Here is a 16,155-nt window from a genome sequence, read left to right as displayed (position 1 = left end):
ATAGGGACAGAACCACAGTGCAGCTGAGGAAGTGCTGCTGTCTTGTACAAGGTAGTACTGGAGAACAAGAACATTACAAAGAAAAATAAAACGCACCGGGTCCTTCCTCCTCGTGTGGCTTTGGAACACAGCGGCCAGGTGAACACGGTCTCTGCGGAGAGAAACGGTGATTTCACTGAAAAACTCCATCCCTTCTAGTTCTGCCTACCGTCTGGGGGAGGAGCGAGAAAAAAACCTCCGTTCACAACACTACTTGGTTTCCCTGTGTCTTGTTTTCTCTTCACACAAATGAAATGAATACGACTGGTATCTTATTTTAACTTGAACAGTAGCTTTCTATGAAAGACAAAGCAAAAAAGCATATAAAAAGGTCAATTTATTATACCTTTTGTTTGGTGGGATATCAGTGCCCTTTAAAACCCTACTATTCAAGTACAAATGATTGTTTACAAAGTATTTACAATTTCGGTCTTCTTCCTTTATATTTTAAAACACAACAGCTATCTGGTTACAACAGTTAACAGAAAGCCCTGAAGGTGGCAAAAGGGAAAGCCTCGGCCTCAGGAGGCTGACTCCAGCCTCCTGCTTCCCCCGCCCCCGATCCTCCAAACACCACCCGGCCTCCCTGGAACAAATGTCTCTGAATTAAAGAAAAACTGGCTGACTGCTTTCCATGGTGGCCAGTTCCAGTTCGACGGTGTTTTTGCCTGCTGTCTTTATATTTTATGTTCTGAAGATTTCTCTCCATCCTTACCATGCACTGGGTGCAAACCCTGTTCTACAAGGCAATGCGGGATTCTGACAACAGCAACAATCTGAGGAAGCTTGGAAAACATCGTCCTAAACTCACACTTATTCTTCAATATGGAAAGTTTAACCTTTACAACAGAAGGCGAAGAAAACAATACACTGGACCCTTTACCTAAATGACACTGTAGAAGACTATGAGGTCAGTGCTGACATCTAGATGTTACTAAATCGACTGATACCAGTAACACTATTTTCTGTCCCATATTTTGCAACAGGGAATCGCTGAAGAAAACACACCTCTTTCACTCACATAGTAAGACAGGGCAGGAGTCCCACACTGCAAATATTCAGACCCTAGTTCTGTTCTTAGAAAGCTTTTGAGAGATTTTTCTAAATTCTCTTCTAGTGTTCTAGATTAATAGAGGACTTCTACTCAGGCAGCTATGTCTAGGATATTCTAAACACTCAACACTTCACCATCATCTACAAAGAGACCGTCAACACCCCATGAAGGGTAAGAACAAAACCAACAGGCTGCACAAGTTAAAATAAGCTGAAAAGGGGAATTCCTTTTTAGTTCTGCACATTTGAGGATTTAAAAAAAAAAAAGTAGGAACTCTCCTCAGTACCCAGATACAAAGCCCAGAAAGCCTCCTGCATGCCGTACTCTCTCATTACAGCACGTGCTGAACCCACAATGAACAAGTTAGAAGGCAAATTATAGTGTTCTGTTTTGATATGTTCAATTAACTAGAACGTTAAATTCCGTCCACTTTGAACAACTGGTCTTTACTTTTTTCCAAATTTCTCACCAAGAACTCAAAAATGAGCTGCCCGGTTGGCTTCACTAAGGTATCAATCGCCATATTATTGTCCACATATATTGATGGGAAACAAAAAAATTCGGGACAGGACACTTTCCTTTGTGTCATATAAAGTGATATAAAGCGGGGGGAAACAGATTGATTAAAATTAAAAATCTCTCAGTATGCCGGAACTGTTCCTAAGTACACACAGACCTAACACAACCTGATTTCCTGGACCAAAGCTGTAAAAGAGGCACAGAGACAGAGCAGAGAGGGTGTCATTAGACACGCGCCTTTTGCTTGGTTGGACACTTCCAGGTAAGCAGACATCGTCAGCCAATCAAGCCCTTTGCAGTTGCCACAGTAAAAAAATAAAAACAGCAAATACAGGGCCTCATCTTTGCCCCTCAACCACGGGCCCCCCACCCCAAGTTGCCTGGACGGCTCTCTGGTTTACGCAGAACCCCAAGTGGGCGATCTACTCACATACGAGACATGACAGTCTAGTATGAAGAGTTTACCACACCCATTTCTGTGGGTAATACTTGTAGGTGCATACACACACCACCTGTACAAGGAGGCTTCTCACCTCTGCACGTCACGCCTGGGCTGGGCACGAAAGCAAAGGGGTGATGGCAGGCCGCCCCCTCAGCAAGAGTCGCGCCTCACCGAGCACTCAGCAGTGCCATCTGCAACGTGACAACATTTGCACAGCACTCTGGGCCCCGAACCATTCCCAGACAGGAGCCTCACAAAGTTTGCTGGCGCTGCTTCAGTAGTCTAAGTCCAATTACAAGTTTATCCGAAACCTGGGGAAATATCGTGGATGTGCTGGGATGGGGAGCAGTCCCAAAGGTTCCGTTTACATGGAAACCGGTCACTCTGAGGGACGCCACACGGGATGCTCTTTGGAATGAAAATTCAGTCACAGATCATTCCCCTTCAACACAAGCTGGGAACGCGTCATGAATGTGCTTCAATGCATGTCAGTACTAAATCTCTCCTTTAAGAGTCCAAACGAGTCACATTTTAGGAGGGAGGGAAGAAAGCACCTTGGTTTTCCCTGATCTGAGATGACCTACCTTTGATATTAGACAGTCTTTCTCCTCTTGAGGGACCATACTGTGTTTTCAGTTAGGAATAAAGAACCAGGCAGAGACAGATGCTGTCAGACCACATTTTAGCCTCATAAGGTCTATTTTATGACTCACTGCACCTTCCAAATGGCTACTTGTGATGTGCAAAAAACACTGTACACTCACAGAGAAATTCTAAATGGCTTTCAAGACCCAGCACTACTGCTCTGGAGGAGAAATTAAAAGGTAAAACATCTAGGAAAAATTGCCACTGTCACGTTTTCAATCAGTCACATAACACATGAAAGGGGGGTGTTCGCTGAGGATCGCTGCTCTAGGTGCTGAACACCCTGCATGACACTGTCCTGGGGTTCAGTAGATAAAGTCTACCCCATCTTGGCGGGACGGTGGAAGGCACGGGTGGCCCGCCTGGGGCCGCCCCGCTCTCCCGACTAGGGGCACGGAGGCTTGGTGGGCGTCTTTAGCCTGACGGCAGGGACTCTCATCTGGAGCTTGGGCTGCTGGTTCGGGCTGTCGGAGCTGGCCGGCACCTGGGCTGGGCTGGGAACCCCGGGGGTCTGCAGCTGGGCCGCCGCCGTGGTCACGACTTGCTGCTGCATGAGCTTCTGCTGGACCACCTGTGCTGTCGCTGTCACTGCGGGGATCATCTGGACCTGCTGCCCGGCTGCTGTGGCCTGGGTGAGGGTCACGGTCTGCGGGGAAGCCTGAACCAAAACAGAAACACACCCCTAGAAAACGCAGATCAGGCGACACGAAAAATTAGACATCCTTGGGGGTGGGGGTGAGAAACTTAACTGGTGCGAATGCTTCCGTGAAATGTAAAAACTACCCGACCTATCAAAATAGGACCTCTGGTTTCTAACCAAACAAAAACAGAACACGAAATTATTGCTGCTTTTAGCTACAAGTGGATGCCTGTGGGGAAATGATGACCGGGGACTGGTGCTGCTGGTGTTCGGCTTCTAATACTATCTGGTTTCTTGAAATCTACATGCCAGTGTGATTCTGAACAAACTAAAATTATTTTAAAGCACTGCTTTTATACAGCCACATTTTTAGCAGTAAAAAAACTGGTAAGAACCGAAAGCTAGGCTCTGTTGGGAAGGTAAGTCCTGGCTGTCCCCAGTAGTATTTCTACTCTAAGACCCAAGGTCGATATGAACGGACTCTGTTTTCTTTCTTCGTTTCCCTAAAACGAAGGTGTGGTGGCTTCAGCAGGCAGGAGGCACCTAAGGTTTACTGGCTGAAGGAAGGAGCCCAGAAATGAGCCCCTCGGCACGTGTGACACTGAGTCCAAACACATTTGTTCAGGTTTTTTTCCTGCTAGTCTCAAGATATCAGGTGTTTTCCCCAAAGTTAATTTTCTTTTCTGTATTATGAAAATCACAAGCGGTTCTCTAGGAATTAAAATTCTATTTCCTCGGATGAAAAGCAAGAACTCTCTTCGTGGGAACCCCCGACAGCTGCGGGTCTCCAGGTCCTACCTGTTGGGAAGCAGAGGCAACCTGCTGGATGCTGGCCACGGGTGTCTGCTGCTGGACGACTTGAGGGAGTTTCGCAACCTTGGACAAAACAAAAAAGCCAAATGGAGACGCCAAATGAACGTGTGCGCAAAAGAGACTTCTCGCCCTCTCTCCTTCTCAGTTCTTAATGCAAAAAAAAAAAAAAAAAAAAAAAAAAGACGGTGGTCAGACGACACAAAATAGCAGTTCTCAAAAGTGTGCTCGCCTGGAACCCCGAGAGAACCAGTTATTTCACCTTTGCACTGAGTAACGACTGCCTTCCTAATCTGTAATTACATGTAATTTGAAGCTTATTATCGGTCTCGCATTTCAGACAGTCACATTTTTCTTTTATAAAAATCGCTACAAGTCATATGAGAGAGTGACATGGAAGATGGAGTGCCTGGGCACCACCCCACGTGTGCCCCCACTGTCAGGGGACCCAGACCAACACCAAGGTTCAGCCCTAGTCCAGAGACATCTACGCCCAAACTCTAAAGTGGTTATTTCATCATTTTTCTACATTCTTCTTCATCATGATTGAGATCTTCCTGTTTATAAAAACAAAGCCTTCCACCCAATGGTCACTTTTTGTAAACCTGCCTATCTTGCTGTCCTGATGTAATAAGACGGTTCAGGCCACTCGTGTCTACTCAGGGCTTCGGGGACAGCAGCTCACAGAAGCAGAAGGGGCTCCCGCGTGGGTAGCTGCTGGGGGCCGTGGAAAGCCCCCTCAGGTCTCTAACTGGCGGAACAGGGATGAAAATAAGTCTTGCCCAAGATAGTCCTGGCGGAAGTGTGAAATTATATGATGTACTTGCAAATGACAAGCTCCCAAGTAAATATGAGTTCTCATGGAAATTAAAATGAATCAGCAGGCATTTACTAGTTTACTGTAACTTGAATCAAAAACTGTGAACCGCATTCACTGACATCAAAGGAACCCCTGAGTGAGCCTGTGCGAAATTTCCTGACGGGAGAGACGTTCGGTCAGCTACCGCAGCGCACGGGCCACAGCTCAGATCGGCAGCCACGAAAATGCTGAGACGCCACGCATAACACCAAGGTGACGTCTTAAAATGCATCGATAAACTTGCAGGAAGTCCAGAGCTCCCAGTGCCAAAACTTAAGCAAATGGGGGACCCCCGAGCCGTGAGAAGGTGCTATGGCAGCTCGTGCCCGAGACCACATGCTGCAGGGGAAGCCTTGCACTGGGTTTTCATGGCCTCCCAGGTGCAGCAAAGAGACCAAGTCCAAACCCACTCAAAGGAGGAGCTAACAAGAGGGCCACCCGATGCCCCCTGCAGCTGCGATCCTGGCACTCAAAGGGTCTGTGAGGAAGCCGCCTGCCTTAGGCCTCGGTGCTAGGCAGGGGAGGGGGAGACACAGGCTGGCAGACCAAACCCTCAAGCCACAGCTGAGGTGGTCCTGACGGCACCCATGGGAGCCCAGTACAAGGAAGAACCCACCTTCAACCCAGACCTCAAAGCCTTCCCACAAACAGAGCTTCAAGGGAAACTGGCTCACAAGAAGACAACTCCTATAATGACAAAAACCCCACAGTTCCTGAAGCAAGAACAGCAGAAACAAGTAAAATGAGATGCACACAGACTTCAAATAGAGGAATTATCAGGCACGCACAAAACAGTGTGCTGTCCTGTGCAGCCTGAAAACACGTATGGGAACAAGAGACTACAAAGACCAAGCAGGTTTGAGACAAAAACAAACAGAACTTCGAAGAATAAAACACTTATAATCACCAAAATTAAAATTCAATGGACAAGCTTAACAGCAGATTAGACCTAATGAAAGGAAAACTCAGTGAAATGGGAGACAGGTTAGAGGACATTACCCAGAATGCAGCACAGAGAGACAATGAAAGGAAAGCACAGAGACTGAAGAGACACGGAGGGCAGGAAATGGGGCAGAGGTGGCATCTAAAGAAACAGCGGCTGGTCATTTCCTAAACTGACAAGAGAGATCAATGCCCAGATTCCAGACGATCAACAAATTCTAAGCTAGAGCGTCACAGCATTTATAAAACGCCAAAGACAAAGAAAAGATCTCAAAAGGAAACAGAGGGAAAAAAGACAGGTTACCATCGAAGCAGCGACCCGCTGGACAGACATCTGACTTCTCATCAACAACAAAAGACCAGGAGCCAGGGAGTACTGTTAATGTGCTGAGAAAATAAATGTCCATCTAGAATTCCATACCAAGCAGAAGCATCCTTCAGGAACAAGAGTGAAATACAGGCATTTTCAAACACTATGGGAAACTCCAAAGGGTGTACTTCAAGCAAAAGAAAAGTAATTTTACATGAAAAGTGAAAATGAAACAGGATAGAAGGAAACTGCGTGATTGCAGCGGCATGTGAGTTGGCAGGGCCAGGGAGCAACGGTGTTGACAGACCAGTGCTCGAGAGCAGAGCAGAGACGGTGGTTTGTGCTATACTTTTTTTTTTTTTTCGGCTGTGTTGGGTCTTCGTTTCTGTGCGAGGGCTTTCTCCAGTTGCGGCAAGTGGGGGCCACTCTTCATTGTGGTGCGTGAGCCTCTCACTATCACAGCCTCTCTTGTTGCAGAGCACAGGCTCCAGACGTGCAGGCTCAGTAGTTGTGGCGCATGGGCCCAGTTGCTCCGCGGCATGTGGGATCTTCCCAGACCAAGGCTCGAACCCGTGTCCCCTGCATCGGCAGGCAGATTCTCAACCTCTGCGCCACCAGGGAAGCCCTGTGCTATACTTTGAAAAGGTAAATCTGCACATGGAGATTTTAGGATGACCACTTAGAGAAAAGAAAGAAAACATGTAATTTTCAAACGAGTCAGAGGAGGAAAAAAACACAGAATGACAAAAAATAAACACATAAATGGAATAAGAGAAGGCAAGTAAGGCTGGAAAGAGAAAACAGAACAAGTTGAAAACCCAAACAACATGGAGGCTGAAGGCCACCCCTCCCAGGCCTCACCATAAAGGGAGTGGACGCGTCACAGGTAAAGGACCAGAACTGAGACGCGGCACGGTGAGAGTGAGGCGGCGTCCAGCCGACTGTTCCCGTGACGTACGGGTGGAGTTCTCGGTAGGAGGCACAACAGGCTGCCAGACCAAAACAGTACTTCAAAATAATAAAATTTAAAATTTCAATTTATGTGCAGCTAATAATAAAGCACCTAATATAAAAAGCAAAAATAGAAAGGAATATAAGGAAAAACGGATAAACCCATAACCAGAATGGGAGGGGTTTTTTCCCTCCATTTTTTGGCTGTGCCAGGCGGCATGTGGGATCCTCAGTTCCCCGACCAGGGATGGAAGCCGCGCCCCTGCAGCGGAAGCGCGGAGTCCCAGCCAGTGGAGTGCCAGGGGAGGCCCAGAATGGGAGATTTTAACTCACCCCTCTCATAACTGACAGAAGTAGCCAACTAATAGGCACAACACCCCGGATAAACCTGACCTGGAGGTGACAAAGGGACCCCACACCGCCACAAAGCACGTCTCAGCACACTTCACCGCGGGATCCGTGCTGGGCCGGGTCTGAAGCGTGAAGAACAGCGGAGGGTTTGGCCCAGGCAAGGCTGAAGGTCAGGGAAGACAGAACTGCTGTCCCAGAGCTGGAGGAGGAAGGGCTCAGGTACCAGAGGCACACACCTCCAGGGGGCCGTCCAAAGGCAGCCAGGGTTAAAACCCTGGGCGGGATGAGAGCTGGCTGCAGATGCGAATCTGGGCTCATGGGCGCAGAGATGGGCTCAAAGCCTCGGGACTGGAGGGACCACGAGGGGAAGGGTGCAGACAGAGAGTTTTTAAAAAGACAAAGCACCACAACCAAAGGAACAAAAAGTTGTAGCAATCTAGATAAAGAAGAGAATTTTCTTACTGTGCTGAAGGGTGATTTTGAAAACCCGACCCCGCAGAAGGACCATTGGGAGAGCGATGTGGCCGAGCTTCCCGTCTGCACCTGTCACACTGCCTGGCGGGCATCCCCGGCACGATGGGGCGGGAATAAGGAAGAGAAGGGCGAAGGGGGAGATGCCGGCCGCCAGGACTCACAGGTGATGTGATCGACACAAAGGAAATGCAAACCAACTAGAACAGACTGAGGCTGCGGGATTCAAAAGTCAACATACAGTGTCCTAGAGACACAGACAAGAAGAGGGAACTTAGAGCAGAGTATCAGAAAATGCCCATTACTTAGGAATAAATCTAATACACGCAATAAGATCGTTACGGAAAAAAAACTCAGAAAACTTACTTAAAGGGCATTAAAGAAGATTTAAACAGCAAATGATGTATCATGTTGGTGAACCTGAAGTCAAGGCTGTAGAGATGTCCACTCTCCCCCAAACTGATCTACAGAGTCAACGCAGTTCTAACAAAAACCCCATCAGTTTTGACCACGGTGTGTATACTAAATTAAGCTGACTCAAAATCGATACGGAAGTGCAAAGAACCGGGAAAGCAGGACGTTCCCGACAGCAGGAGGTGGATGCCGAGAATCATCATGCAGCAGAGTGACGAAGAGAGGGCAGTGTGGGCTCACAGGGACCGAGACCACGGTGCTGAAGACAAGCCCCCGAGGAACCACACGCCACGTGTGCCTGGTCACACGGTGGGTCGCGGGAGAGAAGGGACTCCTGAATGAGTAGTGTGAAAGTAACAGGGCATTGCGTTCACGTGGAAAAATTAAACTGAACCCCTATTTTTGGATCATCTCCAAAAACCAATTCCAGGAAGGTTAAAGACATAAATGTGAACAAAAAAATTATCAAGTTTTTAGAAGATGATCTAGGAAACAGCACCATGACCTCTGGGAAGGATTTCTTAAGCAAAGCACAAAAGGCACTATTCAGACACAAAGAGATTGATAAATTCCAATACACTCAAATTCAGAAGCTCTGTTCATAAAGTGAGTGAGCAGATAAGGCACAAACCGGGAGAAGTGTGACACACAGACCCAAAGGCAGACGCCCGGGACGTACAGCCCCACCGGGAAGCCCCCCAACAGGCTCGTCCCAAGGGAGGGGCCCCGACGGTCAGCAGATTCGCACCGCTGCCAGAGGAGGGCAGACGGCAGGCTGGCACGGGCCGCGGCTGAGGGACCACAGGAGCTCGGCGGGTGGGCGTGCCCACAGCCCCACACCCCGTCCCGGGCGTCACGCGTGTGGCGGGACCCAGGAGGCGGGCAATGCCGGGCAGCCGGCGGCAGCGGAGGGACTACCACGAGCCCTGGAGGAGCCTCACAGCAGAGCCTGCCACCGCAGCAGGACCTGAGCGCGGCCCCCCGGCCACGCTGCAGGGCCCCACGACGCTCTCCATGGGGCGCTGGTTGGCGGCGTCCCCCGCTCTACCTCCGAGCGCCCGCCGTGTCTGCTCCCAGCCCTCGGGCTCCCCGCTGCTCACCTGGATCTGGGTCTGCACCTGCTGGGTCCCAGCCAGTTTCTGCGCCTGGGAGATGGGCGTGGTGAGAAACTGGGTTTTAAGGGCTGGCTGGGTGGCATAGGTGACCTTCTGTGGTTGGCCCTGAGCAGCAATCTGCTGTGCTGTGATCTGAGGAAAGAGAGGCCGCCCAGGGTTAGAGCAGGCAAGGCTCTGTGTCCCCTTCTCAGAGCCACCGGGCCTCCTCCGTGGGCCCCGACTGCCCCCAGACGCCCGCAGCGTGACCACCCTGGCTCCTGGCCCTGCCTGCCCGCTGCCCCGTTCTTGCTGCTGCCCCCGCGGGGTGCCTGGTCCTGGGTCACCTCCTCCCCTGCCGGGAGGTCCCCTCACAGCCAGGCTGGGCTTCATCTCCCATCTTCTGAGGCACCTGGTACCACGTCTGCTCATCACGTAAGTTAAGCGAGTGAACTTGACGATACAGAAAACACACACAGTTTCCCAAATCTAACTTTAAGAATTGGGCATATACTCAAAACTATTTAGCACAAACGGAAACAAACCTGTACGCACAATCTTTACACATTTAGTCTGATTTTCAGTTTTCCCTGCCAGGAGCGTTTAAATACTATTCAGAAAGCCATGCGTGTATGTGGCCCATATATTCGGTTTACAAAGCCACAGCTCTGGACAGTTTTAACGTCTCAGAAGTCTTCTTTCAAGTTACGTGAACATCCCAACTGGCACTTTGGCTACAGCCCTTCTCCTTCTCTCTTTCACACGCTGGCTAAGCCTCCGTGATGACCCAGCCCGGTCTCCGTCCTGTCACACTGCCTCCCAGCCCGGCACGGCCCACCCCAGAAGTCACTTCACGTCGCTGCGCGTCGGTCAGTCTCTGAGAATGGGCACCAGCCGCCTGCGGAGCCCTCAGCACACGGGGACGGTGCGCCGGCGCGCTCCGGTTCAGAAAGCAGCGCAGGTACGACGCGGCGTTCAAGAGCCAAGACGTCATCACCTGTACGCCAGGCTTCGGGCCACCAGGGGGCAGACAAGGCAGAAGCCCCGGGAAACAGAGCGCCTTGCCTCTGCTCCTGCTCGTCAACGCGGCCCCGAACCCCCGCCTCCGAGGAGGACTCGCCTCTGGGGCCTGAATCAGCTCAGAGCTGCCCCCCACCCGCCTTCTGAGTCAGGGGGTCACTGACAGCACTCCTCTCACAGTACCCTGTCCCCTCTCGCCCCTCCCTCCGTCCATCCTCTGATGGCGAGCGCATGTGTACACATGTACACACACACACACACACGTACACACACACACACACACACGGAGATGGTCCTCAGCTGGCTCCTGTGCACCCAGATGGGTCGCACCAGGAGATACACCTGCTTCCCCGAGCCCTTCCGGCCCCTCCCAGTCATGAAGTTCCACACCCTGCGTCCTTCACAGTTGCCCCCATGAGCCCGCAGTGCATAGGGGCTCCCCCTCTCATGAACCGTGCCCTCCCTCCAGGGCCAGCCCCAAGGCCGTCCTCTGTGCAGCCCAAGGCCACAACCACGGGGTCTCTGGTGTGTGGAGGCCAGGCAGCCAAGCAGGGCTGGTTCAGGACCCTTTCCACCTCCGTGCATCCCACGCTTGGCAGCGGGGCCCGACTCACGTAAAGAGGGGACAACCGGGAACCCAGTACCTTCTGCTGGACGGCGGCCGGGCCTGGGGCGGCTTGCGGCTGGATGGCCTTCTGCTGCTGGACAGCTTGCTGCTTGAGCTTCAGCAGCTGCTGGACGTGCACAGGCTGGGCCACGACAGTCTGCCCTGAGAACACCGATCAGGTCATTTAATCACAAGCGCCAAGGAGGGACAAGGTCTCAGGGCTCACGGTGAGTTCAGCTTCGGTGATTTCTGTGCAGAAAACTACACGCTGAAATGACGCTGAGCTAAATAAAGCCTCCCTTACATCTACTTAAAATGTTTCCAGGTTCACAACGACATTTGGACAAAGGTTGGGGAAGTTAAGAAAGTGAACGGTTAAATCGAGGGACACTTCTGCTAAAATAAACCGTGACACACCCGAGATGGCTGCGGGCCACAGCTACTAACTAGAAAAGGCTTGTCAGCCCCACTCAAGGCTGTATGCAGAGCGGCAGGGGGCGAGGGGTGGCATGAAACAGGCACCTGCGGCTTTCTGCGGCTGCCCGATGGCCACACTGATCCCAGCAACGTTCATGGGCAGCGTCGTGACGCCCGGCGAGGAGACCACGGCTGCGGGCACCGACACCACCGGGGGCTTCGCCAGTGCCACCTGGGCTGGCTGGGGCGCCGGGGCCTGCATCTGCCCTTGAGCCTGCAGCTGTGAAGTGGGGACCCGGGTCTAGACAGTGAAAACAATGGGAGAGTCCAGAGACATTCAGCATTCCACACATCTGCAGACATTTCCCCACCAGCGGTCAGGTGGTGAGAAACTGACACATTTACAAAGGTGCCGCGTGGCGGTCAGCTAATGGAAAACAGCTCACTGTGGGTCGCCTACGTGCCCTGACCGTCACCAGCGGACACAGGGAGCGGGGCTCGGCAGCCCCCGGACACCCGGGCGCACTGCTGCTCAGATGCGCTCCTGTCCCACAGCGAGCGTCTCTGCCTCCTGCATCTCAGAGCCTGACAGCACCCCGCTCCCGCCACACTTCCTACGCTCGTCTCCTATCCTTCAGCGGCCACAGAAGATCAGCCCGAAATTATGGCCTCGGCCTCCCACCAAGGGCCACCCTCGGTCTCCATCTCCTGTGACTTATCACTCGGCTACCAAGCACTTTTTTCCTTAAGTTATATTTTTTAAAAGGAAAATGGAAGTAGATCTGTTTTTATACATACAAAAACTCAGACTACCTAAGAAAATACGAGGAAGTAAAAATCAGCCATAACCCTAAGGTGCCCACATGTGAACGTGGAAATGACACCCAGCCCACCAGACCTTGTCCTTATCTGTGCGGCTTGCCAGGAAAAGTGTGTAAAATGGGATGAATTCTAGATATTTTGTAACCTGACTCTCCTCCTTTTACAACAATCCTTTTCCAAAGCTGTGTACTATTCCACTGTGTGCATGCTGTACAGTCTATTTAGTCAACTCCTCAGTAATGGACATTCAAGTCTCCCCTGATACAAGTTTGTACGTTTATTACTTTGTACTTGTTCTATTATTTCTTTAGAATATAGCAGAAATAGAATCATTGGGTAAAATAACGGGCACATTTCTTAGCTCAACTGACTATAAGCCTCTCCAGAGGGAGAGGGTTCCCGCTGGCAAGCCCCGCCCGAGGCATGGGCTGCCCCAAGGCGGGCCATCGTGCGTGATTACTACTCTGCTCATTTGAATTGGCATTTTCTTGTGAACACAGGTAACACCAAGCTTGCTTTCACAGTTTTTATCCACTTCTAGCCCCTCTCTTACAGACTTAAAAGTGGAGTGAAGCACACGGGAAGCGGAGCCTGGGCCCCCAGAGCTCCAGATCACAGCTGTGTTGTGGGTGACAAGCTGTAAGATCTGGGTAAGTTACTGAAGGTGTGTGCCTTGGTTTCTGCACCTGCAAAATGGAGCTAGCATCACAGCACCCACTCCTGCCTCAGCACCAATCAGGTGACGGGCGGCGAGCCTACGGCAGCACCTGGCCCAGAGCAGGATCCCTAATGCTAGCTGTCGCCAGTGCCAGAAAGGGGGCCGCCCGCGCTGGGTACTGGCCTGCCTGATGTGACAGCATCTGGGCTCCAGGACACCGCCTCGACACGTGCCGAATGTAGTTGGCGTTCCCAGACACCCCTTTCACCACACCATCATCCCCTCCTTCAGAAACCTTCGATGCCTCTCCGGGCCTGCAGAGCACCGTGACCCCTGAGCCTGGCTCTGGGGCCTCGCTCGCCCCTCCACCTCCCCTCTGCTCTGACCACACGGGCCTCGTGCCTGGCCTCTGCCCCAGCAGCAGCGGGACACCTTCCAGGGGCCACGTCTCGCCCTCCCGTCGCCCCCCCCACCACGTAAAGCCTGCTCTCTCTCCGCGGTCGGGCTCGCTCCCCAACCCCCCAGCCTCTCAGGCCACCATAAGCTCTGCGACACCGACATTCTGGAAAGCGTGACTGTGTAAATGTCTCCCACGTGCTGTTTCGCCCTCTCCGAGGAGAACTTAAGTTCCTGGGGGAACGACCGTGCCTTTACTTGTCACTCCGCCATAATACCTGCAAGGGCCTGAGCGAGCAACAATGGTTCAGTTAAAACGGAAGGAGACGCTGCTCTGGAAAAACAAGCGTATCGACCGGAACTTACGAGCCGGGCCACCTGGAGGTTGGCCACGGTGGTGCCCGTGAGCAGGGCGCCGGGCCTCGGGGCCGTGACCGTGGTGAGCTGGGGGCTCTGCTGCTGCGTGGGCTGCGGGGGCTGCACCTGCACTTGTGCCGTTGGCTGCGGGGGCCCCGGCGGGGCCTGTGCTGGGGGCGCCTGCTGGGGCAGCTGCAGTTTCTGCTTCTGCATTTTGATCAGGTGTTCCTAAAACCCAGATAAAGTAATCTTTTCATCAACGTCAACCGTATTCCATTTCGTATATATCTTGGTTTTAAGTTACTGTTCTACTACCCGTTCAATGTCGAAGTAAACAGTTGCTGACGTGCAGTATGCAAACCATCCTCCAGGCCTTGCCAACATTTTTTAAATGTTCCCTTACCACTGATGAAAACTAGCAACAGTGATTCTCACAGATTAGCAAATTCATAGCAAAATTTCTGGGTTCTTATCGCTTACAAGCAAGGCGATTCAAATCTGCAGCACCACCAAAAATTCTTTAAGTCTTAAAATCGTCGTCCCTCTTGAAATTTTAAAATGTACTGTAAGATAAGCATTAGCTCTAAATTTTGTACTCCAACTGTCTCCAAATCAAAGTTTAATTGGTAAATAAACCCATGTCTTTAAAAGAAGTCAAAATATCAAGATAAAGATAGCTCAGGAAATATTTTAGGGAATAAAAATGTTTTAAGGAAATTTATATTGAGTTATTCACGACCGTCCGATCTCGTTCAAGGCGCTGAAAAAGAAAAGGACTTTGCCACTGGTTTAGGAGAGGGAAGGGAAGGGAGTAACAGAACCAGGCAAGTGAGCCGGTACGTGGGGCTCTGAGCAGCTGGAAGAGGGGAGCAGGGGCAGCTGAAGGCCCCGCTGCCTTAGAGCAGGAGGAGCGGGGAGGTGGGAAGGCAAGGCCGTGGGGCGGGAGCGGCGGAGACCAGCTCTGAGAGCTGGCCTCTGCCGGGCGGGGCAACCCTAACTCAGCGCTGTCTGCTGTCTGCCAGCTTCGGCGGCGACGGACACGTTCTGGAGCTGGGCTGTCCAATGTGGCAGTCACAGCCACGTGTGGCCTTGCGCCCTTGAGCTGTGGCTGGTGTGATGGAGGACAGAACGCCTCGTTTCCCTGGCGCGCGTTCGGGTGCCTCCGGGACGAAGAAGTCTCAGCTGGTGCTCGCACGTCCTCAACGCCCTCCAGCGCCCTCGTCCCCTCTGTCACCCGCAAGGGGCAGGCCCGAGGTCAGGTACTTACTGTGGCAGGCCCGACAGCTAGCTGGAATTCTGAAGTACCATCTTGCTTTTATTACACGTTTTTCTGGTTACTTTCTATGGTGAGTATGAATGCTTTTCCATTTGTGGCAGGAATATAGTATTTCCTTTTAAAATGAATGTGTTTACTTAGGTAACAGTACAGGTCGTACACAGATTGGCAAAATTCAGGAACATCAGCACTCAAATGAGAGAAACAATACTGCAAATGAACTATTCCTCAAGAAACCAAGTCTTCACCACCTCGTCTCTTAAAACTGTCGAGGAACACTTTTCACTGACATTTTCTCAGGTTGGGAAAAGGGTCCCTGGAGCCTGAGCACAGAGCACAAGCCAGCGAGTGGGAAGATCCATCCGGAAACAGGGATTAAGGCCTCAGAGAACTGTGAACAAGCTGGTCGCGTGATCATGGAAGCAGCCCTGTGTGCAAAGTGATTTCTAAAGACAACACGAACACACTCCCCACATAGAGACGACGGCAGAGTGTGCAGAACACACACTGAATCACAAGACACACCAAGGCACCATCACACAGCGTGTGCGTTCGGTTTTCTAGAGGACGCTCACCGGTGTCAACTTGCCCACTGCCTTGATCTGCGCCGGCGCCTGGGCCTGGCCCTGGATCTGCGGGACCTGCACCTGAGAGGCTGCCTGCTGCTGCTGCTGCTGCCGCAGGAGCTGGAAGTGCGCGGGCGTGATGGTTTTCCCCGGCAGCTGGACCCCTGTGGCTGAAGAGGTCGCCTGGTGAGACTGCAGCCCCGCACACGCGTGCAAGCCTGAGCCCTAAGGAGCCTGAAGAGCAGGGCAGGTCACACAGGAAACCAACTCTGCCTTTACCTTGGGACACTTGAGTCACCAAAGACCGCGTCGGGGTCTGCACCGGGGTCAGGCTGGTAGTGACCACAGCTGAGGCCGTCACCGAGGTGACCGCTCGAACGCCCTGAGTCGGTGCCAGGGACACCATGTCGGACGTGGCTGTGGCCGGGGACCCAACTGCTCGAGGCTGGGCGTGGACCACCTGGGCAGGAGCAGAGCCTCCCGAGGTCTGGAAAAGGC

General features: G+C 51.9%; 1 protein-coding gene across 14 annotated transcripts in view; it reads right to left on the bottom strand.

Annotated features, from left to right (window-relative positions):
- Positions 1–356: 356 nt before the first annotated feature.
- EP400 (E1A binding protein p400) overlaps positions 357–16,155 on the bottom strand; it is a 112,598-nt gene continuing 96,799 nt past the window's right edge. For 13 of the 14 annotated variants that reach the window (XM_057526063.1, XM_057526065.1, XM_057526062.1 and 10 more), the window contains 8 exons: positions 15,937–16,144; positions 15,667–15,827; positions 13,825–14,043; positions 11,688–11,883; positions 11,203–11,327; positions 9,548–9,694; positions 4,138–4,215; positions 357–3,357 (listed from right to left, as the gene is read on the bottom strand). In XM_057526063.1, the coding sequence (XP_057382046.1) occupies positions 3,085–3,357; positions 4,138–4,215; positions 9,548–9,694; positions 11,203–11,327; positions 11,688–11,883; positions 13,825–14,043; positions 15,667–15,827; positions 15,937–16,144 (1,407 nt within the window). In that variant the 3' untranslated portion in view covers positions 357–3,084. The remainder of the gene's footprint in view (positions 3,358–4,137; positions 4,216–9,547; positions 9,695–11,202; positions 11,328–11,687; positions 11,884–13,824; positions 14,044–15,666; positions 15,828–15,936; positions 16,145–16,155) is intronic. The other variant, XM_057526072.1, reaches the window with a different exon arrangement.

This window comes from Balaenoptera acutorostrata, chromosome 13 (genome assembly GCF_949987535.1).
Source record: "Balaenoptera acutorostrata chromosome 13, mBalAcu1.1, whole genome shotgun sequence".
NCBI lineage: Eukaryota > Metazoa > Chordata > Mammalia > Artiodactyla > Balaenopteridae > Balaenoptera > Balaenoptera acutorostrata.
This window is presented reverse-complemented; position numbering and strand designations above follow the sequence as displayed.